This window comes from Oncorhynchus mykiss, chromosome 14 (genome assembly GCF_013265735.2).
Source record: "Oncorhynchus mykiss isolate Arlee chromosome 14, USDA_OmykA_1.1, whole genome shotgun sequence".
In the NCBI taxonomy this organism is placed as follows: domain Eukaryota; kingdom Metazoa; phylum Chordata; class Actinopteri; order Salmoniformes; family Salmonidae; genus Oncorhynchus; species Oncorhynchus mykiss.
In genome coordinates, this window is record NC_048578.1 from 14,194,446 (window position 1) to 14,221,618 (window position 27,173).

The window sequence follows — 27,173 nt, forward strand, 5'->3', positions numbered from 1 at the left end:
ACATTGCTGCGGGGACTTGCTTCCATTCAGCCACAAGAGCATTAGTGAGGTCGGGCACTGATGTTGGGCAATTAGGCCTGACTCGCAGTCGGCGTTCCAATTCATCCCAAATGTGTTCGATGAAGTGAAGGTCCAATCGTTAATTAAATATATTCTGTGCAGGCCAATCAAGTTCTTCCACACCAATTTCAACAAACCATTTCTGTATGGACCTCGCTTTGTGCATGGGGGCATTGTCATGCTGAAACAGGAAATCAACTTCCCCAAACTGTTGCCACAAAGTTGGAAGCACAGAATAGTCTAGAATGTAATTGTATGCTGCAGCATTAAGATTTCCCTTCACTGGAACTAAGGGGTCTAGCCCAAACCATGAAAAACAGCCCCAGACCACTGTTCCTCCTCCACCAAACATTACAGTTGGCACAATGCATAGGGGAGGTAGCATTCTCCTGGCATCCGCCAAACCCAGATTTGTCTGTCGTACTGCCAGATTATGAAGCGAGATTCATCATCTCAGAGAATGCGTTTCATCTGCTCCAGAGTCCAATGGCGGCGAGCTTTAAACCACTCCAACCAACGCTTGGCTTTGAGCATGCTCAGCCATAGTGACCCTTTTCAAGAATCTCCCAACGAACAGTTATTGTGCGGACGTTGCTTCCAGACGCAATTTGGAACTCGTGAGTGAGTGCTAGTGAGTGTGAGTGTTGCATTCGGGGGGCAATTTTTAGATGCTACACGCTTCAACACTCTGCGGTCCCGTTCTGTGAGCTTGTGTGGCCTACCACTTTGTGGCTGAGCCACTTCACAATAACAGCACTTAAAATTGACCGGGGAAGCTCTAGCAGGGCAGAAATTTGAGGAACTGACTGACTTGTTGGAAAGGTGGCATTCTATGACGGTGCCACGTTGAAAGTCTCTGAGCTCTTTAGTAAGGCGATTCTACTGCCAATGTTTGTCTATGGAGGTTGCATGGCGGTGTGCTCGATTTGATACACCTGTCAACAACAGGTGTGGCTGAAATATCCGAATCCACTCATTTGAAACGGTATCCAAATGCTTTTGTATGTATAGAGCACATAAATTCACTCAATAAGACGTAGTAACACACTCTTATAATAACATAATTTCACTTTTCATGTCGACTAATTTTGCCCAGTTAATAGCCTAACCACAGATCAAGCAACATTATGGACTAAACGTTCAAATCATGTCGCTGCAGAAAATACTGGTTGAATTAAGATCCTAAACCTGTAGGTCAAACTCCAGGTCAAACCTAATCAATGGCACAAGATTAGCTTTTTCATTATCTTTGACTGGAGAAACATGTTGCATCACTGAATTTTGGGTGCACAGTTCACAGGTAGACCTCCACACATCCTTCACATGAGTGAGCGAGCACCAACATGAGAAGTCTCAAGTGGCCTGCCCTACAAATTGACCACAGAAGGTTGGTGGTACCTTAATTGGGCAGGATGGGCTTGTGGTAATGGCTGGAGGGGAATGGTATCAAACACATGGTTTCTATGTGTTTGATGCCATTGCACTTGCTCCGTTCCAGACATTATAATGAACCGTCATCGCCTCAGCAGCCTCCACTGACATTGACATAAATAATCCATATGTGATCTCATATCCTTTATCTGATGGTAACTCCTCAAATTCAGCATGAACATAAATTGTGTAGTTTATAATAATTGAACACTTGAATAATACAATTAGGTGTGTTAGTGCTGAGCTAGAACAAAAACGTGCACATTCCTGTAGCGCTCCTAAACCGAATGAGCATTGAACTCGTCTAGCACTAGGACTCCATTTGTGGGGCGAGAAAAAGGGAGCGGATTCTGACTGACTACAGTCTCCTTATTGTCCTCACCGAAATATGGGGCGGATTTGTTGACTGTCAGACCGGCCGGTTGGGTTTCTTTCTCGGAAGGACAAGACAATGTATGTTTATCATAAGCGTTTTAATCCACATGACCCTTTAACAATATGATCGTTTGAGATTTATATATTTTTTTAAATAAAAAGTCTATTGCACCTGGCTGGATACTACTCATGGAAAATGAAGATAATCTCTCGGATGAATTTCGGGTGCATGTTGTCATTCCGAGTAAACCCAATCCAATACTTGAAAAACGTATTGTATTCAAAGTATACAAGAGGAGATGGTTCATTTTGTTCGTGCTGTGCTTGCTAAATTGCTCGAACTCTATGGTAAGTAGCCTACTTGTCATTTGCTGTCTCCCATATGAAGTTGGCTGTTATCTGTCAAGTAATGAATTATGTGATTTAAAAAAAACTTTTTTGTAGGAATGTAACACCTCTGTAGCTAGGTTTCCGTCCAATTGGCAACATGTTTTCATGCGAATATTCTCAAATCCGCATAAAGAAAATATGCAAATTTCCCCAAATCCGCATAAAGAAAATATGCAAATTTCCCCACCATTGTTGTTGCCACCAAACTGACTTGTTGCTGATAAAAAGGAGTCCGTGAGACCAATGCTTTATATATACACTAGTTGACTGTCAGGGAGCGCTGTTTTGAAGCCACCGTGCCTCCAGCTTGGCACTCCCTCCCAATCGTTAATTAACGTATTTTGGAAGCTATAGAAATGCATTTAATAATGTCTACATTTATTTTGCCTCATTTATTCTATTAGAGACACATTAATACATACTTTTAAATTATATTATGTAGCTATACATAAAAAATAAAATACATTAAAACATCTTCCTTAAAGTATTTATTTTATAAACTACCTTTGTTACTTTCCCCAATTTAAAAAAATACTTAAATACATATTATTTTGGCATTAAAACTTTCAATTGAAATACATTTGATTGAAATACTTTGCTCCACAGAGTTTCTAAACCAAGAGATGCAACATTGAGAGACTTCCGGGAACGCTTTCGAAACAAGACCAAACAGACCTGGCTGAGGTTTGGGGGTTGGAAAGTTAATGAAAGAAGTCAACAATTCTTCTTTAGTTGTTAATTTTCTCGAAATCTAAAGGCACAACGTAGGTTATAGACAATGTATTGTGTAGCTGAACATATTATTACTCCAACCTTGTGAAAGTGACATACAGACACGTTTTAATATTTGTGAAAAACAACTGTATATCGAAGGAGTTCCTTTGATTTGACGGCCTGCACATCAAATCAAATATAATTGTATTTGTCACATGCAGCAAATACAGAAGGTATTCGAATACCTTACAGTGAAATGCTTAATTACAAGCCCTTAACCAACAATGTAGTTTTAAGAAAATACCTACAAAAAAGTAAGCGATAAGAAAAACAAATACTTAGGGAGCAGCAGTAAATAATAATAGCGGGGCTATAAACATGGGGTACCGGTTCAGAATCAATATCAACAGCTGGAGCGAGACAACCACGATCACAGCGACAGTGTCATTGCATTTTGGTACACCAGAAGAACATTAATTTCCACTGCATTTGCCTTGCAGCATTGCTGACTGAACGCTGTGCGTTCTGTGTGGTGCATACGTTGGATTTATCAAACTGCTTCAAACTATATAGACGGCTTGAGAGAAATGGTAGCAGAAAGTAAATGTTGAACTTTTGTTGCAAACATATCCAGATGATGCTGCATAACATTTTGCCCAATAACTACAAGGCAAATGAATGTACGTCTGGTGTACCGAAATGCAATGACGCTGTGATCGAGGCATTAGACCCAATGATGTGTTTCTACGCATTAGCTTTGCTGGCCAACGTTGCTATGACAAGGAGCATCAAACTCATCATTGTGCACTTTCACCACCACGCTGTGAAGTTCATCGTAACTTATTTTACCTTTAGCCTAATAAGACTACATGCTTTCCCAAGTCGTAGTGGGAGGACCACACATTACATCGCGTGAATCCAATTTTACTTTAATATGATGGTTATTATATCAATATTTGTGCATACATGCATTTCCACTGCCATTTGTTGCATAATTAATTTTACTGACATGAAAAGATGCCATTTTGTCTAGGGTATTTTGTTTTGTTCCATCAGGCCTGTCGGGACATAATTTTTTTATCAGACATGTACTTTACTTGCATAAAAAGGTTGGATGGAAACAAGGCTCGTGCTACAATGTTCCAACAATGTAACAATCTCTATAGCACCTGGAAAAGCACCTGGCATATTGGGTTTCTCAGCTGTTGACAGCTAACATGTCCTGAGAAAAACTTGGCTAGTGCCATGCATTGTAACCCGCAGGTTACTTTCTATCGTTTGTGATCCTGATATAATATGGTATATTATGTAATGCCTTACCGCCACTTTGTATATGTGATGCCTAGTTATCCCTGAAAGAGTAGCCACATTTTTGTGCCAAACATACTGCTGCAGACACACGCATCCAAAATGTGTGTTCGCCTTCACTATGAAATATAATAGCCACAATGAAATACAGTAGCCTGCACTGAAATTACAGGAGCCATCATGCAACATGGGAACTTCAGCATATCACTCATTGAGTCAAAATGCATTTGGTTCAGACTTCTACAGCTTTCTGTCATATTATATGGTGCACCCTAATATGTCAGAGAATGTAGCTAATGGGGCTATTGATTTAGCCCTGGGGCTATTGATTTAATAGGGCATGTGTGCCTTAGGGCAAGTGTGCCTTAGGGCAAATACCCCCTAAAACCATACACACCATACACCCCCCAAATCAATATTCCATCTTATTATCTGTCATGTCAACAGAGTTGTTTCCACACATCATTACAGAAATCTAAAATAATCCTTTAACCATTGTAAGTAATACCCACACTGTAATTACACGATACATGTATGTACTACCATCTATATACAGTATGTGCATTGAGGACACTTCGAATTCTACATCCATTCATGGAGGTTATATTTAACGACAGCGGTGGAAACCTACAGTGGAAGGCTGTGCTCACGTATGCGGCAGACAGTGGTGGCATTGTGTGCCCATGCCAGTCGACCTACTCCTTTATCTCGGCTGCATAAATGAGATTTTCTTGAATGTCAATTAAAGATAGAATTGTACGGAGTCCCTTTGTTGTTGCAGTGTTTCTGCGAACAACTCACTTCCATCCAATTGGTTATGCCTCTTGTCAAGGCACTGTGTATTGTGTACTAAAACACAATCACACAATGGGATGCTTTGGTTTGCCCCAGAAAATCTCAGTTTATTCAAGTTGAAATTTAGGAGAGTTTTATTTTTTCCTCTTTAAAGTAAAAAAAAAAAGTTAATCTTTGAAGGAAACTGTATGGTTAACCTGCTGTGGTTGTATAGGCCTATCACTGTTCATTTGGCTGGGATGGTTGGTCTCACTTCTCAGTATAGGAATTCTCTATGTTCATTTTGACCAGTGAATGCCAATATAAATAGGCCTATGTAAACACTTCATAGTAGCCTCTGATTTGATTAGATCAGCATAAAGCTGGGTCATGTGCTAATGTCTTGTGAGTCATAACTTCTATTTTCACGTGACTTGACGTTCCACAAGGCAAGGTTGTGGTTTACTTCCTGCTCAGTGATGTATCGTTGAATCACATGATCACATACAGTGGGGTCCGAAATCATTGACACCCTTGATAAAGATGGATAAAAATGACTGTATAAATAATTAAATATACTGAGCTATATTGTATGCTCCAAAAATGGGGAAATTATATTATTTTATACTAATAGAATTTCTCAGAGAAAGAGATTTTGTTAAACAAGTAATACTTTTTCTCTCCAAAAGGTAGGGGTCAACATTTTTGACATACCTCAAGGTGAGGTATTGAAAGGTATGTCAATGAAGGGGGGGTGTCAGTGTAAATAGGCTGTGTGGCCATTTGATTAATTGTTCAGCAGTCTTATGGGTAAAAGGAGCTTTTTGGACCTAGACTTGGTGCTCCGGTACTGCTTTCCATGCGGTAGCAGAGAGAACAGTCTATGACTTGGGTAACTGGAGTCTGACAATTGTCTGGGCCTTTCTCTGACACCGCCTAGTATATAGGTCCTGGATGGCAGGAAACTTGGCCCCAGTGATGTACTATCTGCCCAAAGTTACAATGCGGAGAGCATACTGTCGGGCTGCACCACAACTCCACCGCCGCTGACCGCAAGGCTCTACAGAGGTACGTTCAGCCGAACGCACCAGTGTGCATCGATTGAGCGTACTGTAGTGACTTTACTTTAATTCATTTGATGACTGTTATTTATCTAATCAAATAACAATGTTTAATTGTTACCCAATTTTAAACTAGCTCCCTCCTTCCTCCTCTGTGAGTGAGAGAGGGTCTGGTTGAAATGATCCATTGCCGAGCTGACCTATTTGGATCCTCACAGGACAGTCATGACAGTACCACCCTGTGTAGAGCCTTGCGGTCAGCGGCGGTGGATTGCTGTACCAGGCTGTGATGCAGCACGACAGCATGCTCTCTGCTTGTAACTTTAGGCAGATAGTACATTTGAGGAAATGAAGAACAGATATGTCTGTACAAGTAGCACTAAATAAAGATGTAGATTAGATAATGTAATAACCCATTTATTGTATATAATCAAATGTGTTTGTGCCTGTGCTTCAATCCTCAGTTATGGCTGACCTTTGCTCCAGTGGCGGACCAGTCAGCCCAGTTCATGGGTGTCACCCTGGACCAGATCAACTGGCTGTCCATCATTTATATGGTGGTGGCCATACCTCTCAGCTTTGGGACCACATGGATGCTGGACACTTTAGGGCTCCGAATCACAGTATGTACAGATCGGTCAAGGTAGACCTCATACAAGTCTCCCTGATAAAAGAGGTCTCCTGACCTCAATGGGACTTTGTGGATAATTTAAATAAAACAGATCGTTAAACCTGCCGTTATCTTTGTTTACAAGCCTGTGCACACACACGTGTCTGTTTCTGAAAACAGAATCTGTCTACTGTGAGAAGTCTATATCCAGTACTTGAAATGAAAGATTGTTGCATTCAAGATCTCCATGAAAGAGGTGTACGTGGGAAATTCAGTGAAGTGTAAACGAGTCTGAAAAATCTCAGATAGTAAGAAAGTAAGCGTGTGTGCTGTCAGTGATCGAGGAAGCCGCCAATGTGCAGATGGCACTTAGATTTTCAGCGGTTGTACAAGTTTGCACCTGCACAGAGGAGATAAAACATGATAGAAGAACAAACAGTAAAATAAATGTTAAGAGAAATGTATCATATGTATCATGTTTATTTGTGTTTTGTCCTTTCTTCCAATTGAGGAAAAACATATACAAAGTCAACGCGAACTTAAATCATGCATTCTGTTCCCTCCCATGCCTGTTTCCCCTGTAGTTGGTGCTGGGTTCGTGGCTTAACATGTTGGGAGCTGTGCTGCGTTTCGTGAGCGTCCTGGGGAGTCTTGTCAGTGCGGCCAAATTCCCTGTGGTGATGGGGGGCCAGACCCTGTGTGCCCTGGCTCAGCCCCTGGTCATTTTCACACCCACCAAGCTGGCAGCACTCTGGTTCCCAGAGCACCAGCGGGCCACTGCCAATATGATAGCCTCTATGTGTGAGTGAGCTATGGTTGCTGTCCTGTACAAGTTACTCTGTTAAAACCACCTGTGTCAAGTCAACATTATTGGTTGAGTTACCGCTTTCCATGTATGTTTAGTACAGTGGAAGCTGGTGGGAGGAGCTATAGGAGGACAGGCTCAGTGTAAAGACTGAAATTGAATGGTATCAAACACATCAGACATGGAAACCACATGTATGACTCTGTACCTTCAATTCCACTCCAGCCATTACAATGGGCCGGTCCTCGTATAACTTATCCCACCAGCCTCCACTGGTTTAGTATTGTCAGTTGCTCCTCTTGAGTTTTTAGATTTCAGTTACAAGAACCAAGATTCCTGGAAGTAGGAAGAGAATATCAGATGTCTGGTAGTGTTGGCTTCAAATAGAGGACAATACCATGCCAGCCTATTTTAATATGTTCTTCTGTGGCTTTTTAAAAATGTCTCCTTTCAGCAAATCCCCTTGGGATTCTTGTTGCTAGCATCTTTTCCCCTATGATTGTGGGGACCACCAACAACATCTCTTCATTGGTAAGTTAAGAAAAAGGACAAAGTTTAGCTAGCACCTTATGAAGATAAATTGTCTTCGACTTTAAATTGCCTATACATTTATTAATCTATTACAAACCTTTTCCCCATCCATTGATATTCCCAGCTGTTCATATATGCTGTACCAGCAACCATCATCTGTTTCCTAGCAACAGTTGGGATCCGTGATAGTTCCCCCCCAACGCCCCCCTCAGCCAGTGCAGAAAGCTCCACCTCGGAGCCCTTCCTGGAGGGAATCATGCTGGTGAGTAGTAATCATACGCACACAAAATGGCAATACTGTACTACTTGATAATATCTTTGGTTACCCCTCAACATTTCAACATTCACTCCTCATTATACAGTCATGGCCAAAAGTTTTGAGAATGACACAAATATAAATGTTCAAAGTCTGCTGCCTCAGTTTGTATGATGGCAATTTGCATATACTCCAGAATGTTATGAAGAGTGATCAATTAATTAAAATTAATTGCAAAGTCCCTCTTTGCCATGCAAATGGACTGAATCCCCCAAAACATTTCCACTGAATTTCAGCCCTGCCACAAAAGGACCAGCTGACATCATGTCAGTGATTCTCTCGTTAACACAGGTGTATGTGTTGACGAGGACAAGGCTGGAGATCACTCTGTCATGCTGATTGAGTTCGGATAACAGACTGGAAGCTTCAAAATGGAGGGTGGTGCTTGGGATCATAATTCTTCCTCTGTCAGCCATGGTTACCTGCAAGGAAACACGTGCTGTCATCATTGCTTTGCACAAAAAGGGCTTCACCGGCAAGGATATTGCTGCCAGTAAGATTGCACCTAAATCAACCATTTATCAGATCATCAAGAACTTCAAGGAGAGCGGTTCAATTGTTGTGAAGAAGGCTTTAGGGTGTCCAAGAAAGTACAGCAAGAGCCAGGACCGTCTCCTAAAGTTGATTCAGCTGCGGGATCGGGGCACCACCAGTACAGAGCTTGCTCAGGAATGGCAGCAGGTAGGTGCGAGTGCATCTGCACGCACAGCGAGGCAAAGACTTTTGGAGGATGGCCTGGTGTCAAGAAGGGCAGCAAAGAAGCCACTTCTCTCCAGGAAAAACATAAGGGACGGACTGATATTCTGCAAACGGTACAGGGATTGGACTGCTGAGGACTGGGGTAAAGTCATTTTCTCTGATGAATCCCCTTTCCAATTGTTTGGGGCATCCGGAAAAAAGCTTGTCCGTGGAAGACAAGGTGAGCGCTACCATCAGTCCTGTGTCATGCCAACAGTAAAGCATCCTCCATACATGTGGGGTTGCTTCTCAGCCAAGGGAGTGGGCTCACTCACAATTTTGCCTAAGAACACAGCCATGAATAAAGAATGGTACCAACACATCCTCCGAGAACAACTTCTCCCAACCATCCATGAACAGTTTGGTGACAAACAATGCCTTTTCCAGCATGATGACCTTGCCATAAGACAAAAGTGATAACTAAGTGGCTCGGGGAACAAAACATTGATATTTTGGGTCCATGGCCAGGAAACACCCCAGACCTTAATCCCATTGAGAACTTGTGGTCAATCCTCAAGAGGCGGGTAGACAAACAAAACCCCACAAATTCTGACAAACTCCAGGCATTGATTATGCAAAAATGGGCTGCCATCAGTCAGGATGTGGCCCAGAAGTTAATTGACAGCATGCCAGGGCAGATTGCAGAGGTCTTGAAAAATAAGGGTCAACACTGAAAATATTGACTCTATGCATCAACTTCATGTAATTGTCAATAAAAGCTTTTGACACTTATGAAATGCTTGTAATTATACCTCAGTGTTCCATAGTATCATCTGACAAAAATATCTAAAGACACAGGAGCAGCAAACTTTGTGAAAATTCATGTGTCATTCAAAACTTTTGGCCACGACTGTACATAGATTCAGTTTTAATCATACTTCATCTGAGAGGTAGTGGCCTATATCTTGCATTGAATGATCCATTACTGCAATCGTATGAGAGGCGCATCTGAAACCCCCCGTTTGCCTCCTGTTCCTTTGTAGTTACTGAGGAACAAGGCTTACATGATTCTCCTGCTGTGCTTCGGCTCGGGGATCGCTGTATTCACCTGCTTCTCTACACTGCTGGAGCAGATCATGTGTGTCCGAGGGTACCCTAATGTAAGCACCCATTTATGATCCCAAATGAACAACAAGATTTGTTTTTTTTCATTACAAAAGAATGAATGAAAGATTATGGCCCATGATTCTGTTTTCTAAACAATATTTTCACCATCTCACCAAAATAATGAATGAAACAATGTGAAACATAACCTCAATGTGTGTTGTGTTAGGACTTTGCAGGACTGTGCGGGGGTCTCTTCATTGTTTTCGGTATTGTCGGGGCTGGTTTCCTTGGACTGTACGTCGACAAAACCAAGAAGTTTATCGAGGCCACCAAGGTTAACATGAGCCTTTCAGCGCTGGCCTGCATTGCCTTTTCAGTGGTGAGTACAGGTCAAAGGTCAGGGTTTTCAGTCTTGTACTTCATGAAGCGCTGTGATGATGAAACAGTTTTCTTCTAAGGTGGAAGAAAATAGGATATTTGCAGTTCTGTGTGTATGCGTGGTGTAGACAACACCTCATCCCTGTGCATTTCCCCCTACCAGGTATCTCAGATGCGGAATCAGAGAATAGCCTTGGCCGTTGTTTGTTCGCTCTTCGGCTTTTTCGGCTTCTCCATTTACCCGGTTGCCATGGAGTTGTCTGTGGAGTGCTCCTACCCGGTTGGAGAGGCCACCTCAGCTGGCCTCATCTTCATATCAGGGTACTGTCTGATACTGGTTCATACAAGGACAACACACACTGAAGATCAAGACTGCAAATACAGGCTTATGTTAAAAAGCATGTGCTTGTTTTTTCCCCCCAGACAGATCCAGTCAGTTATCTATATACTGCTTCTTCAGGGGTTGACCAAACCAATGGCCGACTCACCCTTCTCTACCTGTTCTGCAGGAGATGCGTCCTTGAGTTGGAGGGGTAAGTTAAGAACTGCCATGTGTATCAGTGGGATAAATTAATTGTATGCTAATTGAGGTACAATTGGTTGCCCACCATTCAAATTCTGCAGGCAATTACAGCTATTAGTTGTTTTGTCAGCAGTTTAGACTTTGCATTTGTATGCAAATAACACAGATGGTGGACCAAAATTGTGGCTGAAATTGAAACTGTTCTAAACCACACATGCTTTGCCACAGCTAAAAAATATTCGTAGCAGATGCATCATGCCCATTGAAATTGAGGGGACAGGTGCCCCCACAAGCTAGTTTGTGACATAGAATTTTGCTATTACTTCCCCTCCCAAAAATAAATGACGTGCATGATGCCTCTGGTAAAGGAAGCAGATCCACTTTTTAGACATTAAGGCCAAAACACAGTGACTATGGATGTTATGTTGCTGCTCTCAATTCTATTTATGGCATAATGAAATCCTCCCAGGCCTTGATGTCATTGATATGGGGCTTTCCTGTGGCTCTAGTGGTGTGATTCTCTCTAGAACACACACACTGTGATTAGTTGCTGGTGGCAATGGGCTTAGCACGTCATTGACTCTGTGTTTCTCTCCACAGTGCCCATGCTGGTGATGGCAGGTCTGTGCAGTGCCTTTACCTGCTGCTTTGTTATCTTCTTCCACACGGAGTACAGGAGACTGGACGCTGAGGCACAGGCTATTGGAAAAAAGCCAACTCTGACAGCATGCCAAACCGTAACAAGCCAAACTCTGAAGACTCGCCAGACTCCAACAACAAGCCAAACTGACAACACACAAGACTCTGACCAAAAGGAGGAACAGGCCAGTGGTTAACTGAACTGCTGTTGAGATAACGACCTCACTGGCATCGTTTCAGAAGGAGGCCAAGTGTATTGACTTACTAATACATTCCTTTATATATAGATAATTTAACTATATAGTACATATATAGCATCTAGACAGGCGGATTGCCTCACAATGTATCAATGCTCCAGCTTACATGTCTGAAGAAGTTCTGACGTCAGCTGGGACAGAGGACAAATTGGAAATGGGACGCATAACACCTAGTGCTCTTGCGCTCATGTCTGGGTTTCTAGTAGAAATACCATATAAATGTCTGATTACTATTGTAAGGAAGGCATTTAGAATGTAACAGTAATCATCTGAAGTGAATGATTAGATTTTATGGTGGTGGTAAACTGGGCTTTCCTTTTTAATACAGGTTTGCACCGAATAGCACCTTTGCCCTGAGGCAGAGCAGAGTTGAAGTAATTTCTGCTCTGTAAAAGTGGACATATTTCACATGCAAAAGAAATCCAAAACCTGAATTGACTAGAATTTCAATGGAATTAAACTGATGTAGGTGGACATGTATGCTTTTGGGGTGTAAACAAAAAGGTACAGACTAGTTCATAAAAATAAAAAAAACATACATAATGGAACAGACATGTGGCAATTTGTGTTGTAAGTGCCGTTTTAAACTACTCCTGTAAATATACAAAAAAAAAGTTATTAAATCAACCACTTTATTGAATTCCATGTCAGTCATTGTTTTCTTTCCTTGAAGAGGTGGCTAAGAGGAAAGGGATAAGGGCAGGAAATGTAAACGTTACACAGTGGCCAACAGAAGACTACAGTTTCAACTGTTTCTCAATTTCCATTCACATAAAATACATAAAAAAAGAGCACGCTCGCCTGCTGCTTTTTGCCCATTTGCAACCTCAGGTTTTTTAAAAGATCCACTTTAATAGAGCCCCACAGTGGAGGTGTCATAATACCCACAAAACCTAGCGGTCAAACAGGGAAATGGTTCCAAACGTTTATCCACCATTCATTTTTCCCATAGGGAATTTTAGAAATGCTTAATAAAGGCTGTGTTTCGTGTAGGCTGACCCTGGCGTGGCGTTTTGATAACCATGTACATCTCTCGGACAAGGTGACTTGTCAATAGATATGGCTCTATTTACAGATAAATGCTAACTAGCATCAAAGTAGACAGGTTTTATGGGTATTGTGGTACTCTACTCTATAGGACTACTAAACAAAATGGAGGGGGAAAATAGAAAAGAAAACAAAATAACTTAAATATGGTAATTTTACAGTTAATACCTTGAACGGCACTCACCACACAAAGTCGAAATAACAAAAAAAGGTTTAACGAGGAAATCTTGATGCAAGAGCTGGCTATGTGTGTAGTATGGCGTTTGGTGTGTACAGGCTCAGAGCTGCAGGGCACAGAACTGCTGGTACACAGCTAGAATGTGATGGTCGAGCTCGGCGGTGAACAGCAGGTTCTCCAGTGTCCCCATGTACTGCTGGATTGTCACATGGTGCTGCAGAAGGGGAAAACAGAACTAAATTAACATTAATTGAACTTGAATTACATGGAAAATAATTGACTGAAGAAGGAGTAGTAGCTACCATGAGGAAGATTTGCTGCAGCCTCTCAATGCAATTCTTGTACCAGGGCGTGCTGAAGTCCACACTGCCTGTCTCGCAGCGCACCAGGTGCTCCGTCAGCATCATGATGAAGCGCTACGGGGACAGAAGAGAGGAAATAAAAGCAAGAGGAAAAAAACAAGGTTGAAATCATACAGAATGTCATCACTGAAAGGGCTGAACAGTTGAAAACAATACAGGCAACCATGTTGCTGACAGTCTATTCAAATTCACAAAGCTTTATTGTCCATCCAGACCAGTACCTGGAAGATGACCAGGAAAAGGTTCTTCTGCTCACTCTGGGCCGACTCCACCTTTTCCTGCAGACGCTCTATCTGCTCCTCCAGCTGACCGTCCTCATCCTCACTGTTCTTCTCCATGTCTTCCTCGTCTCCACTGTCCTTCTGCTGAGAGATGGAGGGAGAGAGAGACACAAGTCCTATTTTCTTGTTTTTTGTATGTTAGGCTCCTCTAGTTCCTTTAATATGATAATAATGCTGACATGTACTGATGACTTATCAGGAAACAGACTAAACTGATAAAAATGTTTGAAAGGGACAGTGTGTCCATTCAAGGCCAAATTCAATGAGTTGGTTTGATAAGATCCTGTGTGACGCAGGTTTAGACAGCAAAACTAGGGCACCATTAAAAAAGGTCACTACATAATCAAGGAGGGAACATTCTGCTTTGTGCAAACCTTGGGGCAAAGAAATACTGGCACAATCAGTACAATATTCAGAGTAATATTGTTGGTTAATTCTTGGCTTTAAAAAGTCTAAGAGGCTCTGCTTACAGCAGTGGTTGCTAGGACACCCTCCTGCTGCCTACCTTTTTATGCTGTTGCCTCTCCAGCTTATCCTTGGCCTCTTCCAGCTCTTTCTGAATCTTCTGGACGTGTTTGTTCATCTTACGGATGGTGGAGTGCAGAATCTCCCACACGTAAAACCTGCCCGCCACAAGGCCACGCATGGATTATCCATGAGTTCATTCACTTCAAAATAGTTATACTGTATTATGATAACTGAGAAAACTACTTGATCGATATTCACATTATTTAATTTACAGCAAGGGAAGACACAGCAAACGTGTGCGAGTGCACACGCAGAGGGTTTAAGGCCCACCTGGTAAACTCATGAGCCATGCTAGGGGAGAAGAGCCAGTTGGCTACGGCTGCACAATCCACAATCTGTGTACGGATCAACTTGTCCACCAGCACAGAGACCATCTGCACAGACAGACAGGTCAACCACACTGAGTTACACCAAAGACTCACCTTTCTCCATACAATGGTCACGGCACAATTCACAACATTATATTAAAGGAGAACTTGTTTTTTTTAAACAACCAAATCTCTATTTGTGATGTAAATGGCATGTTTTGTGACGTTAACATTTGAGAAACTTACCCCAAACCAGTGATAGAAGTTAAGATATCTGAATAGAAAAAAAAAAGTCACCCAGCAAAATACTACTTGAGTAAAAGTATTTGGTTTTAAATATACTTAAGTATCACAAGTAAATGTAGTTGCTAAAATATACTTAAGTATCAAAAAGAATAATTTCAAATTCCTTATATTAAAACCTCCATGGGATTGGTCCCCCCCCCGTGGGACGGTTGAGCTAACGTAGGCTAATGTGATTAGCATGAGGTTGTAAGTAACAAACAAAAAATCCCAGGACATAAACACATCAGATATGGGTAGAAATCTTAAATTCCTGTTAATCTAACCCCACTGTCCAATTTACAGTAGCTATTGCAGTGAAAGAATACCATGCTACTTGAAAATGTATTAATAAACCAATTAGGCACATTTGGGCAGTCTAGATACAACATTTTGACCAGATATGCAATGGTTAATTGGATCAGTCTAAAACTTTGCACATACACTGCTGCCATCTAGGTGACCAAAATCCACATTGTGCCTGGGCTGGAATAATACATTATGGCATTTCTCTTGCATTTCAAAGATAATACAAAGAAAAAAACGTGTTATTTTGTACCATCTTTTACCAGATCTAATGTGTTATTCTCCTACACATTTCCACAAACTTCAAAGTGTTTCCTTTCAAATGGTATCAAGAATATGCATATCCTTGCTTCAGGTCCTGAGCTACAGGCAGTTAGATTTGGGGATGACATTTTAGGTGAAATTTGAAAAAAAGGGCCAGATCCTTAAGAGGTTTTTAAGCAAACTAACTTGTTTTTTAAAATTTATTTACGGATAGCCAGCGTCACACTCCAACGTCATTTAAAAACAAAGCATTTGCCAGATCAGAGGTAGTAGTAATGACCATGGATGTTCTCTTGATAAGTATATGAATTGGACCATTTTCTGTCCTGCTAAGCATTCAAAATGTAGCGAGTACTTCTGGGTGTCAAGGAATATGTATGGAGCAAAAAGTAGCTCATTTTCTTTAGGAATGTAGTGAAGTAAAAGTTGTCAAATATAAATAGTAAAGTACAGATACACAAAAAACACTACTTAAGTAGTACTTTTAATTAAGTAATGTAAATAGTAAAGTACAGATAATAAAAAATACTACTTAAGTAATTTACACCACTGCCCCAAACAGCAAATCACTTCCTCGTCCTCGTTGTTTAGTATGGGGGCCCTGAAAACACTTAAACCGCAACAAAAACATCCTTTTAGAAACGGCAAAGCTCTCAGTATGGTGATGCAGGTCTTTAGATGTTGTATACATGAAATTGTGTCGTTCCGAACTAAATCCTAAATGTTATATTCCATTATGTGCTCCTCGAGCCGTCTTGAGTGGTTCCATTTTCAGTGGAGCCTGCTGCAACAGGTAACTGCCAAAATAAAGGAAACACCAACATGGTGTCTTAATCGGAGGGCCTGTTGTCCTGGCAGTCTCTATGGGGGTGCCACAGGGTTCAATTCTCGGGTCGACTCCTTTCTCCGTATATATCAATGATATTGCTCTTGCTGCGGGTGATTCTCTGATCCACCTCTACACAGACGACACCATTCTGTATACATCTGGCCCTTCATTGGACACGGTGTTAACAAACCTCCAAACGAGCTTCAATGCCATACAACACTCCTTCCATGGCCTCCAACTGCTCTTAAATGCTAGTAAAACTAAATGAATGCTTTTTAACCGATCACTGCCCGCACCCGCCCGCCCGACTAGCATCACTACTCTGGACGGTTCTGACTTAGAATATGTGGACAACTATAAATACCTAGGTGTCTGGCTAGACTGTAAACTCTCCTTCCAGACTCACATTAAGCATCTCCAATCCAAAGTTAAATCTAGAATCGCTTCCTATTTCACAACAAAGCCTCCTTCACTCATGCTGCCAAACATACCCTCGTAAAACTGACTATCCTACCGATCCTCAACTTCAGCGATGTCATTTACAAAATAGCCTCCAACACTCTACTCAGCAAATTGGATGCAGTCTACCACAGTGCCATCCGTTTTGTCATCAAAGCCCCATATACTACCCACCACTGCGACCTGTAAGCTCTCGTTGGCTGGCCCTCGCTACATATTCGTTGCCAAACCCACTGGCTCCAGGTCATCTATAAGTCTTTGCTAGGTAAAGCTCTGCATTATCTCAGCTCACTGGTCACCATAGCAACACCCACCCGGAGCACGGGCTCCAGCAGGTATATTTCACTGGTCATCCCCAAAGCCAACACCTACTTTGGCCGCCTTTCCTTTCAGTTCTCTGCTGCCTATGACTGGAACGAATTGCAAAAATCACTGAAGTTGAGACATATCTCCCTCACTAACTTTAAGCGTCAGCTGTCAGAGCAGCTTACCGATCGCTGCAGCTGTACACAGCCCATCCAACCAACTACCTACCTCATCCCCATATTAGTTTTTCTGCTCTTTTGCACACCTGCATTTCTACTTGCACATCCTCATCTGCACACATATCACTCCAGTGTAAATTGCTAAATTGTAATTACTTCGCCACTATTGGCCTATTTATTGCCTCACCTCCTTACTTCATTTTCACACACCATATACAGATTTTTCTATTGTGTTATTGACTGTTTGTTTATCCCATGTGTAATTCTGTGTTGTTGTTTTTGTCGCACTGCTTTGCTTTATCTTGGTCAGGTCGCAGTTGTAAATGAGAACTTGTTCTCAACTGGCCTACCTGGTTAAATAAAGGTGAACAAAAAAAAATAGGGTGTTGGGCCACCACGAGCCGCCAGAACAGCTTCAATGCTCCTTCTACAAGTGTTTGGAACTTCCTGTATGGAAGCACCCCATGCTTTCAATATGCTTTGTATCCCTAATTTACTCAAGTGTTTCCTTTATTTTGGCAGTTACCTGTAAAATGGACGGAGAGGTGTTACTCGAGCCGCAACAAAATGGAATATAGCATTGCGGATAAAGTTCGGACATAATTTAATGTGTACAACATCTAAAGCCCCGCATCACTATACTGAGAGCTTTGCCATTTCTAAAATGATGTATTTTAGGTGTTTTTGGAGACTTTGTTCAGGGTTTTTCATGGCCCACATTCTACACAACGAGGATGAGGAAGCGATTTGCTGTTTGGGGTAAGTTTCTCTAAAACGTTTAATTACAAATAAGGTATCTGGACTCTTCAATAACATGCCATTTAAAAAAAGAAGAGAGATTTGGTTGTAAAAAATAAACACATTTCTTCTGACTGTAGGGAAATTAGTGTTCTAGTGTAGGTGAATGGGCCGGTTCTAACCTGTGGGTGGTTCTTCCAGACCTCGTAGACCACCCGGAGGATATGCAGCTTGCCCTCGTCACAGTCCGTCAGGGCTTTCAGGATCTCATGGAACCTGAGAGACAGAAATAGGACACTTTAGGTGTTGTACACACAGACAAAGCACGTGTGTTCGTTCAACTGCCTAGTAGCATAGCAATGCTACAATCAAGACTGAACAATGCCACCCTTTTCTGTGGCACGCAGCAGAGGGCGGCACAGGAATGGAAGGTGTGGGTTGGAATAACAGGCACACTCACTTGGCCAGGGCACTGAAGGAGTGACTGAAGGACTTGGCAGCCAGATGGAGGAGGGTCTGCAGGAACACCTCTATCTTCAGGGGGTTGAAGCCCTCGCCCTCATCTGGAAACAGACAAAGGAGGAGTGAGTGAGAATGAGTAGAACATATCCCAATAGGAACACGGAAGATGAGTGTGTTTGGGGGCTAACTGACCGTCGTCATCTTCCTGGTTGGGGTTCGGCACGTCTTTGAGCACGGTGAGTATCTCCTCGTTGGAGGCCCGGTTCTTGATGGCGTTGCCCACCGCTATGGCCACCGCATAGCCTGGCAGCGCACCTGGACAAAGGCAGAGGTGTAGTCATGTTGTATTTCTGATGGTGCTTACGTAAAAGAGTCCAACAGAAAAGGAAGACGGTGCACACCGTATTTAGTACACTGGGATAACAACACGAATGTGCAGTGGTACCCCTGGGGCTTCTTTGAGGTTGACACTCAAAAGGTAACACATCTACAATACAACAGAAAACCAAATGGCAGACCAATACTTTTCAACAAACCAGGCTCACAAAGACAAGCACATTAGAGTCATCTTCATCCCCTGGCTATGCTGAACCAACAGACAGCATCTTACAGAAATGAAACCTTTGGAGAGGCGGTGTACTTACTGTTGGCCTCATCTTGGTATTTGTAAAAGAAGATGGGGTCGGCTGGGATGAGTCCTGAGAAAGTGGGAGGGACGATGTCCACTATCCGCTGATGATAGGAGAGCCTGGGGGTGAAGAGCAGAAGCTCATTGGTCACTTTCTAGAGACAGACTAAGGAGAGCCATCTCTATACATATCCATCCCTATGTATGCTCTAAAACAAGCTGGGTGCAGCACAGCAGTAGTGGATCTGAATGGAAATACCTCATGCATTTCTCCAGAACCTCCTTGACAAACTTGGGCTTGGGCTTGTCTGCATCCAGGGCCAAACAGTCCACCCTTTGGAGATGAACGTGAACAGATTGCCGTAACCATAATAAGGAGTGATTCCAACTACATCAAATAATTCAGTTGAGGAAGACAGCTGATCTTACCAGTCGTCCCAGCTCCATCGGAACTGAAAGTTGCTCAAATGGTGGGAGAACCAGTTGAGGAGTCGGTCTATGCAAATAGTGTTCATGGTGTCCAACCTCACGTACATCATCTCTGTGGCTTGGGCCAACTGGGAGGAGGCTGTTAAGGGGTTAACTATCACTATTTATGTGATGTAAAACAAGTATCCAAGCCCGACAAAAAAAATGATGGTTGAATCATTGGTTTAAAAAAGTAGGATCTCTGAAAACTGTATTTCTGAATTGTCCCCGTGGTATTTTGTGTACCTTAGTTCCCCGTATTCATTTTTTGGGCAGAGAAGAAAAATGCATTCCTGAAGTAGTCAAATATTGTGTCCCAGTAGCGGGGTGAAGGATACAACTTGTGGCAGGGAGCCTGGCTGCAGCTTGCAGAGCTCAATGAGCAGCGTGGTGTACATGACGTCGATGTGGGGGGGACAGGGCAGCTGGAAGAGCTCTCCAAAGATCACCTGGCAGAAGACAGAGGAATGGAAGTGAACTAAGTTCCTGTTCTCCAGTTGATAAAACTCCTTGGTATGAAGCAGTAATGGACTTACCTCCACAATGTGATAGTTGAGTGGGATCTTGTTTTTCCCTGGATAGCTCAGCAACTGCGCAGCACTGATATATATATACAAAAATATATATATATATATTAAAATGTTCTCTCACATTTGCTCAATCACAAATGACTAACTCGAACAACAAGAGGACACATTAAGAAGTCCATTAGACTGTACAACAGCTCACCAGCTCTTCCTCTCTTTCCAGTGGGACTTGATGATGTTGTGAAGGTTATCCTCAATAACAAACCTCTCCACAGAGTGGCTGCCTGGCATGACAGGGCCCTGTAGTCAGGGAGAGGAAGAAAAGCTAGTTCAGAGCATTCCAAAAGGCAACCCCATTCCCAAATGTTCCTCTTTCTCTGTACTCTTGACTGGTCTGAGAGAGGGAATGGTACACGGTACCTCGGGGGCATCGGTGTAGTCGAACATGCGAAAGATAACGCGGGGCATGGGGTACTGGCAGTCAGGCATGTGGGCTGGTGGGGTGAAAGGTGGCAGGTTGTGCTGCAGGGCCTCGCACAGCACGCTGTCAAAGGCAATGTACGGCCGCAGGATGTGGCGCTCCTGCCAGCGGTCCTTCTTTAGCTTCTGGATCTGAGCGTACAGGCAGTCCAGGTACTGAGGGAGAGAGAGGTGGTGGTGATGGCATATAATACTTATCAACACTGGTATCTCCTACTTCAAATCAAAGTGTATTTGTCTGCTTGCACAGGTTAGAACTGGTGTAAACAGTACAGCAAAATGCTTACTTACAAGCTCTTCCTCAACAATGCAGTGTTCAAAGGTAAAAATAGAAAATCCAGAATAGGGTCTTAAAAAACAAACACTGAATCAATACTTGGCCAGACAAATAAAAACACAATAAATAAAAACAACTTACCTCTTCTTGTGGGTGTGGCTTCTCTGCCGTCCAAACCTGAAGCATGGGGACATGAGTCTTCAGTCGCCTCCTGAAAAACAGTAGATCGGTGTCACCACGATCGTCTCATCACTATTTAGTGCAGTTGACAAAGGCGTCTTCCTCAAAATACTCATGAATTTAAAATTGCATTACGTCATTAAACAGTTCCTCAACAAAAGAGCCAGAAAGACACTACTGTAAGTCTCTCTGGATAAGAGCATCTGCTAAATGAATCAAATGTAAAGACATGTAAACACCAAACTATAGTGGAAGACAGAAAGAAAGAGTACTTGAGATAACCGTCAATCTGGTTGAGGAGTCGGTCCATCTCCACGTCCTTCTTCTCATCAAGCTCCTTCCCAACCCAGGGGAGACTGGAGAGTACAGCATAGACAAACCAGTCCGAACGCACCTGGGAAGAGAGAAAACAGTCAAAAATGCAATAGTCAAACTAAACTGTATATACACACAGTGGCCAGTTTATTAGGTTCACCACCACGTTCATGCAGTGGTTGGCTCCTACAGACAGTGAGTCATGTGGCCGTGGCTTGCTGCATAAAGCAGAGACAGACAGACATCCAGTTACTGTTTGATTGAACGTTAGAATGGGCATAACGAGTGTCCTACAGACCCCTTTACTTTTTCCACATTTTGTTATGTTACAGCCTTATTCTAAAATTGATTAAATTCATGTTTTCCTCATCAATCTGCACACAACACCCTATAATGACAAAGGGAAAACAGGTTCATTTTTAACATTTTTGCTAATTGGGGAGAAGGGCCTTGGTCAGGGAGGTGACTAAGAACCCAATGGTCACTCTGACAGAGCTCTAGAGTTCCTCTGTAGAGATGGGAGAACCTTCTAGAAAGACAACCATCTCTGCAGCACTCCACCAATCAAGTCTTTATTGTAGAGTTTGGCAGATAGAAGCGACTCCTCAGGCACGACACCCTGCTTGAAGTTTGCCAAAAGGCACCTAAAGACTCTCAGACCATGAGAAACAAGATTCTCTGGTCTGATGAAACCAATAAGTTATATTGGGGCGGCAGGTAGCCTAGTGGTTAGAGCGTTGGGCCAGTAACCGAAAGGTTGCTGGATCGAATCCCCTAGCTGACAAGGTAAAAATCTGTCGTTCTGAACAAGGCAGTCAACCCACTGTGTGCCACTGGTAAGCCATCATTGTAAATAAGAATTTCTTAACTGAATTGCCTAGTTAAATAAAAGGTTACACACATCTCAGTTTTATCTCACTCTTCATTCAAAGACTGCTTTGCGTGATGTATTACTGTCTCTACCTTCTTGCCCTTTGTGCTGTTTTCTGTGCCTGCTGCTGCCATGCTGTTGTCATGTTGTGTTGCTACCATGCTGTGTTGTCAAGTGTTGCTGCCTTAGGTCTCTCTTTATGTAGCATTGTGTTGTCTCTTGTCGTGATGTGGGTTGGGATAAAAAATAAAAAACAACACGTCTCCGCAGGAAGCCATTTGGTAGGCCGTCATTGTAAATAAGAATGTGTTCTTAACTTGCCTAGTTAAATAAAAGATTGAACTCTTTAGCCTGAATGCCAAGCGTCACGTCTGAAGGAAACCTGGCACCATCCCTACGGTGAAGCATGGTAGTGGCAGCGTCAGCATCATGCATTGGATATGTTTTTCAGCGGCAGGGACTGGGAGACTAGTCAGGATCGAGGGAAAGATGAACGGAGCAAGGTATAGAGAGATCCTGCTCCAGAACACTCAGGAACTCAGACTTGGGCGAAGGTTCACCTTCCAACAGGACAACATCCCTAAGCACACAACGCAGGAGTGGCTTCGCAACAAGCCTCTGAAAGTCCTTGAAGGGCCCAGGCAGATCCCGGACTTGAACCTGATCTAACATCTCTGGAGAGACCTGAAAATTGCTGTGCAGCAACACTCCCCGTCCAACCTGACAGAGCTTGAGAGGATCTGCAGAAATACAGGTGTGCCAAGCTTGTAGCGTTATACCCAAGGAGACTCAATGCTGTAATTGCTGCCAAATGTGATTCAACAAAGTACTGAGTAAAGGCTCTGAATACTTAAGTAAATGTGATATTTTTTAAGTAGCAAGAATTTCTACAAACCTGTTTTTGCTTTGTCATTATGGGGTATTGTGTGTAGACTGAGGGGGGAAAACAATTTAATCAATTTTAGAATAAAGCTGTAATGTAACAAAATGTGAAAAAAGTCAGGGGTCTGAATAATTTCCAGAGGCACTGTAAGTGACAGAGTGGTATGATCGTCGGTACCAGGTGCACCGGTTCCAGTATCTCCAATGGTGCGACAAACAAAAAATATCCAGTCAGTGGCAGTTCTGTGGGCAAAAAAAGCTTGTTGATGAGGTCAAAGAAGAATGGCAAGTATCGTGCAAGCTAACAGGTGCAGTAAAACTGTGGTGCTCAGAAAGGCATCTCGGAACGCACAACTTGTGGGCACACAATCACCAACACTGGACAATTGAGGAGTGGAAAGACATTGCCTGGTGCGACGAATCCCGGTTCCTGTTGTTAAGTTCATGTTTTAAGTATTCCTATATTTCTGTTATTACGGGGCTAATCACTCTGTCAAGAGTGCGCCTGCGCATGGAGTCTTGTTGTGGATGGACCGAGCCTTGGGTGTAATGGCTAGCTTGTAGTGTGTTCATACGGTATAGTAAACTTTGTTAAACTGGAACCTTGTCATTGTGTCATTTCGAGTTAACATTGGTAGCAGAGGATGGTTGCAACTTGGCATCTAACACAAAACACGCTACTGCACAAACCATTCATGAGGCAAACAAAGTTGTTCGTAAACTGAAATCACAACAAGTGACTTTAAAGTTTCAGCATGTTGGAAAAGATTACTCTTTGAAACAAGTTGTCTTCAGTGATGCTTCGCTAGGGAACCTTACAGATGGTGGCACACAAGGTGGACATCTAATCGTGTTAATGGGTGAAGGAGGAAGATTCTCACCTATCTGTTGGCAGTGAAAAAGGATCAGAAGGGTTGTCCAAAGCACACTTGCTGGAGAAACACTTGCTCTTGTGGATGGAATTGACAATGCGATCTTTCTTGCAACTCTGTTCTCAGAGCTTACCACTGGTGAGACAAAACGGCACATTCTACCTGTAGTTTGTCACTGACAACTACTCATTAGTTGATGATGTGAAGTCAACCAAGTCTGTCACAGAGAAAAGACTTCGTCTTGAGATTAGCAGCATCAAGGAACTTATTCAAGCACAGAGAATCCAGCGGATTCTGTGGTCGACCACAAAGGAACAGCTTGCTGACTGTCTGACTAAAAAAAGAGCATCCGGTCTTGTGCTCCTACAGGCTCTCAGTAATGGAAAGTTGAGTAATACAAATTAAAACTGTCACAACCCATTTGTAATGGGTATCTTGAATAATACTTGGACATTTAATTATGGTGTTGATGTTTTATTAGTCTTTAAAGGGGGAGATTGTTAAGTTCATGTTTTAAGTATTCCTATATTTCTGTTATTACTGGGCTATCACTCTGTCAAGAGTGCGCCTGCACATGGAGTCTTGTTGTGGATGGATCTAGCCTTGGGTGTAATGACTAGCTTGTAGTGTGTTCATACGGTATAGTAAACTTTGTTAAACTGGAACCTTGTCGTTGTGTCATTTCGCGTTAACACCTGTTGCGTCATGCTGATGGCAGTCAGGATTTGGCGTAAACAGCATTAGTCCATGGCCCCATCCTGCCTGGTGTCAATGGTACAGGCTGGTGATGTAATGGTGTGGGGAATGTTTTCCTGGCACACGTTAGGTCCCTTGATACCAACTGAGCAAATAAACTGGCCACGGAGTGAACTTGCATACAATTCATGGCTTTAAAATGTATCAATAACATGTTACCTGCGGAACATCCTCCTCCTGAGTGACGCTAACAAAGTTCTCAAACATGGCCACCATGGAGGGGGCAGCGATCACGTGGCAGTTCACCAGGTCACAGAGGAAGCGCACCTGGAGAGAAAAGTGTGTCAAACATTATTGAAATGCACCTGTAATTGTTTTTGAGAGTCACTTGCTAAATTTGCCTGGTGAATCTGTGGACCAATTATTTTATGGCACCAAACACTTACCAGGTAAAGAGCTTCGGTGTAGAGGTTGGCCTTCAAGGTCTCTTTAAGTTGTCTGATCATGGCCTCCACAAACTCCCCGCCAAAGTTGTAGTTCCTGGCATTGAGAAGGCCCACTAGTGTTGTGTAGACGGTCAGCTTCTCGGGTAGAAGTCGAGCCCTGTCAAAACAAGACACACAATTAGAATTCGGAAACTTTCTGTACTGTACCTATGACTGCACTAAAAGTATTTCAAATGTATTAGAATAACTTGGAATAGCTTACACAGCACACAAGATGCGCAGGATTTTGTTTTTGTAATTGGGGAGGTCCGCTTCCAATACACCTGCGAGACCTTCCAAGTTGCTTTCCAGGGAAGAGGTACTCTGCAAATGAATTAAGAAGTTGGAAAACAGCATATCTGGTGATTTCAGGGGTCAAATCAGACAACAGTGAGACAGAAAACATACCCACACTTACTGCAAAGCCCTATTACCTTTTCTCCCACCCGACATATCAGTGATTCCAGGCGATCCTCAATCTCAACGGGCTCAGATGTTCTCCTTCTTTTGTGAGACTGGCCACCTAGAATGAGATGGACACATACATGATGGATGACGGTGAGATGGAACAGATAGTCTGAGATGGACCCTTCCTTCAATTGAACCTTTTGTGCTAACTCACTGACACATGAAATTCTTCTCTCTTTAAAAACATTATCTTACAGTAGTGTAGCTGGCTACTTGTTAATTTCACAAATCATTATTTTGCAGATCCATTGTGGGGTAAATGGCAGAGGCTACAAGCCTGCTAGCTAGACAACTATTTGACATCACTAGTTGCAAGCACCCCCAAGATCTGAAATGTGCCAAGAAACAACAATTAGTTAAAAGGGGCCATCTGCAGTTACTACATCCACTTTTGGACTTATAAATTAATGATATGTACCCATTGATTCTTGACTAATATAATTTATAAACGCCTCATGAGCTTAGTTCAACTGCATACCCCATCAAAACCCAAAATACAAGCTTGTTCAACTCCGATGTTTGTAAACAAACTAGATGAAAAACAAATAAATGCTTATATCATGGATGGTCCTTGCATCCATAGCTCGGTCTATGAATTTGAGAGTGGTTACATTTCTCCAGCCCCATCCCTCAACATTGTATTGAAACAGGGGCTGGGAAACCTCTTATTGTTTCAACTGCTGATTATCACTTTATCACAGTGGTTAACAAGACAACATATAAATTATTTGTAGGACAAATATATAATTAAGTGGGTGCATAAATGTGTCCCATTTCAAATTGAAAATATAATTTTTGCATATTCCACTTTCCCCGAGACAGCCTCGGCCAGGGATCAACAATTATTGACGGCGACCCTGAAACAATTAGGTTTACGTGTGTTGCTCAAGGGCACGTTTCACCTAATCAGCACGGGGATTCGAACCAGAGACCTCTAGGTTATTGGCTTAACCGCTAGACTACTACTTGCCGCTGGTAGAATTGGGCTGCATACGATGTTAGACGACTAGTAGTTAGGTAGCTAACTAGCTAGACCATTTCTAGTTAACCGGCTAAAAGCAAGGGCTATGTTGACCCATCAGGCTAGCCAATCATGGGGTGTTGGAAAACTGCCAATCTGACTAGCAAAATACTTGGTTTGGTGTTTCACATTGATGTATGAACCGATAGTCAAATAACTTCTCACGTTAGTTAATTGAACTGACTATGGTGATTGAACTAGTACGCAAGGTAGCTAGCTGATTTAGCATGCTGCACATTGACTACAGAGCGAGCAGCATCGCCTCACGTTGGCTTCAGCGAACGTTAAGCCAACTAACGTACTTTGGCCTCGAATTAGCTAGCTAACGACCACTTACCATCATCTCCGTCACTGTGCCGTCTTCTAGACATTTTATTATTGACACCGTTGGATTAGTAACTGTATGCTGCTTCTTATTGATTATGGTAACAGTATCTTTCGAGATAATGAGATTAGTTATCAAGCTTTGAGCTTTTCAATAGTGGTCAGATTCAAGTGAAGCACATCCGGAGCGGAG

The 27,173-nt window shown here is 42.6% G+C and overlaps 2 protein-coding genes across 6 annotated transcripts; one reads left to right on the forward strand and one right to left on the reverse strand.

Moving 5' to 3' along the window:
- Nucleotides 1–1,814: 1,814 nt before the first annotated feature.
- Nucleotides 1,815–12,597, forward strand: LOC110488876 (solute carrier family 49 member A3). Of its 3 annotated transcripts, none has more exons than XM_036943028.1 (10): nt 1,815–2,214; nt 6,578–6,736; nt 7,308–7,524; nt 7,983–8,059; nt 8,184–8,321; nt 10,097–10,213; nt 10,387–10,539; nt 10,702–10,859; nt 10,962–11,071; nt 11,738–12,597. In XM_036943028.1, the coding sequence occupies exons 1-10, from the start codon at nt 2,056–2,058 to the stop codon at nt 11,782–11,784; spliced, it is 1,335 nt and encodes a 444-aa protein (XP_036798923.1). In that variant the 5' UTR covers nt 1,815–2,055; the 3' UTR covers nt 11,785–12,597. The 3 variants fall into 3 exon arrangements, with proteins under 3 accessions (XP_036798923.1, XP_036798922.1, XP_021416989.1); XM_036943027.1 differs by having other exon boundaries at nt 1,816–2,214; nt 11,683–12,597; XM_021561314.2 differs by having other exon boundaries at nt 1,820–2,214; nt 11,662–12,597.
- On the reverse strand, nt 12,172–27,170 carry LOC110488875 (nuclear cap-binding protein subunit 1). 3 transcript variants are annotated; one of them, XR_002468496.2, is made up of 23 exons: nt 26,994–27,170; nt 25,602–25,690; nt 25,391–25,491; nt 25,129–25,285; nt 24,902–25,009; nt 21,319–21,440; nt 21,008–21,077; nt 20,530–20,745; nt 20,312–20,409; nt 20,119–20,182; nt 19,921–20,031; nt 19,544–19,671; nt 19,374–19,448; nt 19,131–19,234; nt 18,679–18,801; nt 18,485–18,587; nt 18,207–18,300; nt 14,624–14,727; nt 14,331–14,448; nt 13,766–13,909; nt 13,485–13,598; nt 13,189–13,396; nt 12,172–12,636 (listed from the first exon to the last, which is right to left on the reverse strand). XR_002468496.2 is itself a non-coding variant. In XM_021561312.2 (22 exons), exons 1-22 carry the CDS (start codon nt 27,025–27,027, stop codon nt 13,283–13,285), a joined length of 2,391 nt encoding a protein of 796 aa, XP_021416987.1. In that variant the 5' UTR covers nt 27,028–27,170; the 3' UTR covers nt 12,573–13,282. The 3 variants fall into 3 exon arrangements, 2 of the variants coding, with proteins under 2 accessions (XP_021416987.1, XP_021416988.1); XM_021561312.2 differs by having other exon boundaries at nt 12,573–13,396; XM_021561313.2 differs by having other exon boundaries at nt 12,576–13,396; nt 13,766–13,906.
- Nucleotides 27,171–27,173: the final 3 nt, after the last annotated feature.

What these genes read in the sequence shown, in the direction of transcription:
- LOC110488876 (XM_021561314.2), top strand. Translation starts at nt 2,056, where the DNA reads ATGGAAAATGAAGATAATCTCTCGGATGAATTTCGGGTGCATGTTGTC. An exon ending in CAATATGATAGCCTCTATGT is followed by an intron (nt 7,525 to 7,982) that starts GTGAGTGAGCTA and finishes GTCTCCTTTCAG; the next exon opens with CAAATCCCCTTGGGATTCTT. An exon ending in CCTGCATTGCCTTTTCAGTG is followed by an intron (nt 10,540 to 10,701) that starts GTGAGTACAGGT and finishes TCCCCCTACCAG; the next exon opens with GTATCTCAGATGCGGAATCA.
- LOC110488875 (XM_021561312.2), bottom strand. Translation starts at nt 27,027, where the DNA reads ATGTCTAGAAGACGGCACAGTGACGGAGATGATG. An exon ending in GCACAGTGACGGAGATGATG is followed by an intron (nt 25,691 to 26,993) that starts GTAAGTGGTCGT and finishes ATCTCATTCTAG; the next exon opens with GTGGCCAGTCTCACAAAAGA. An exon ending in TGGAAAGAGAGGAAGAGCTG is followed by an intron (nt 20,183 to 20,311) that starts GTGAGCTGTTGT and finishes TATATATATCAG; the next exon opens with TGCTGCGCAGTTGCTGAGCT.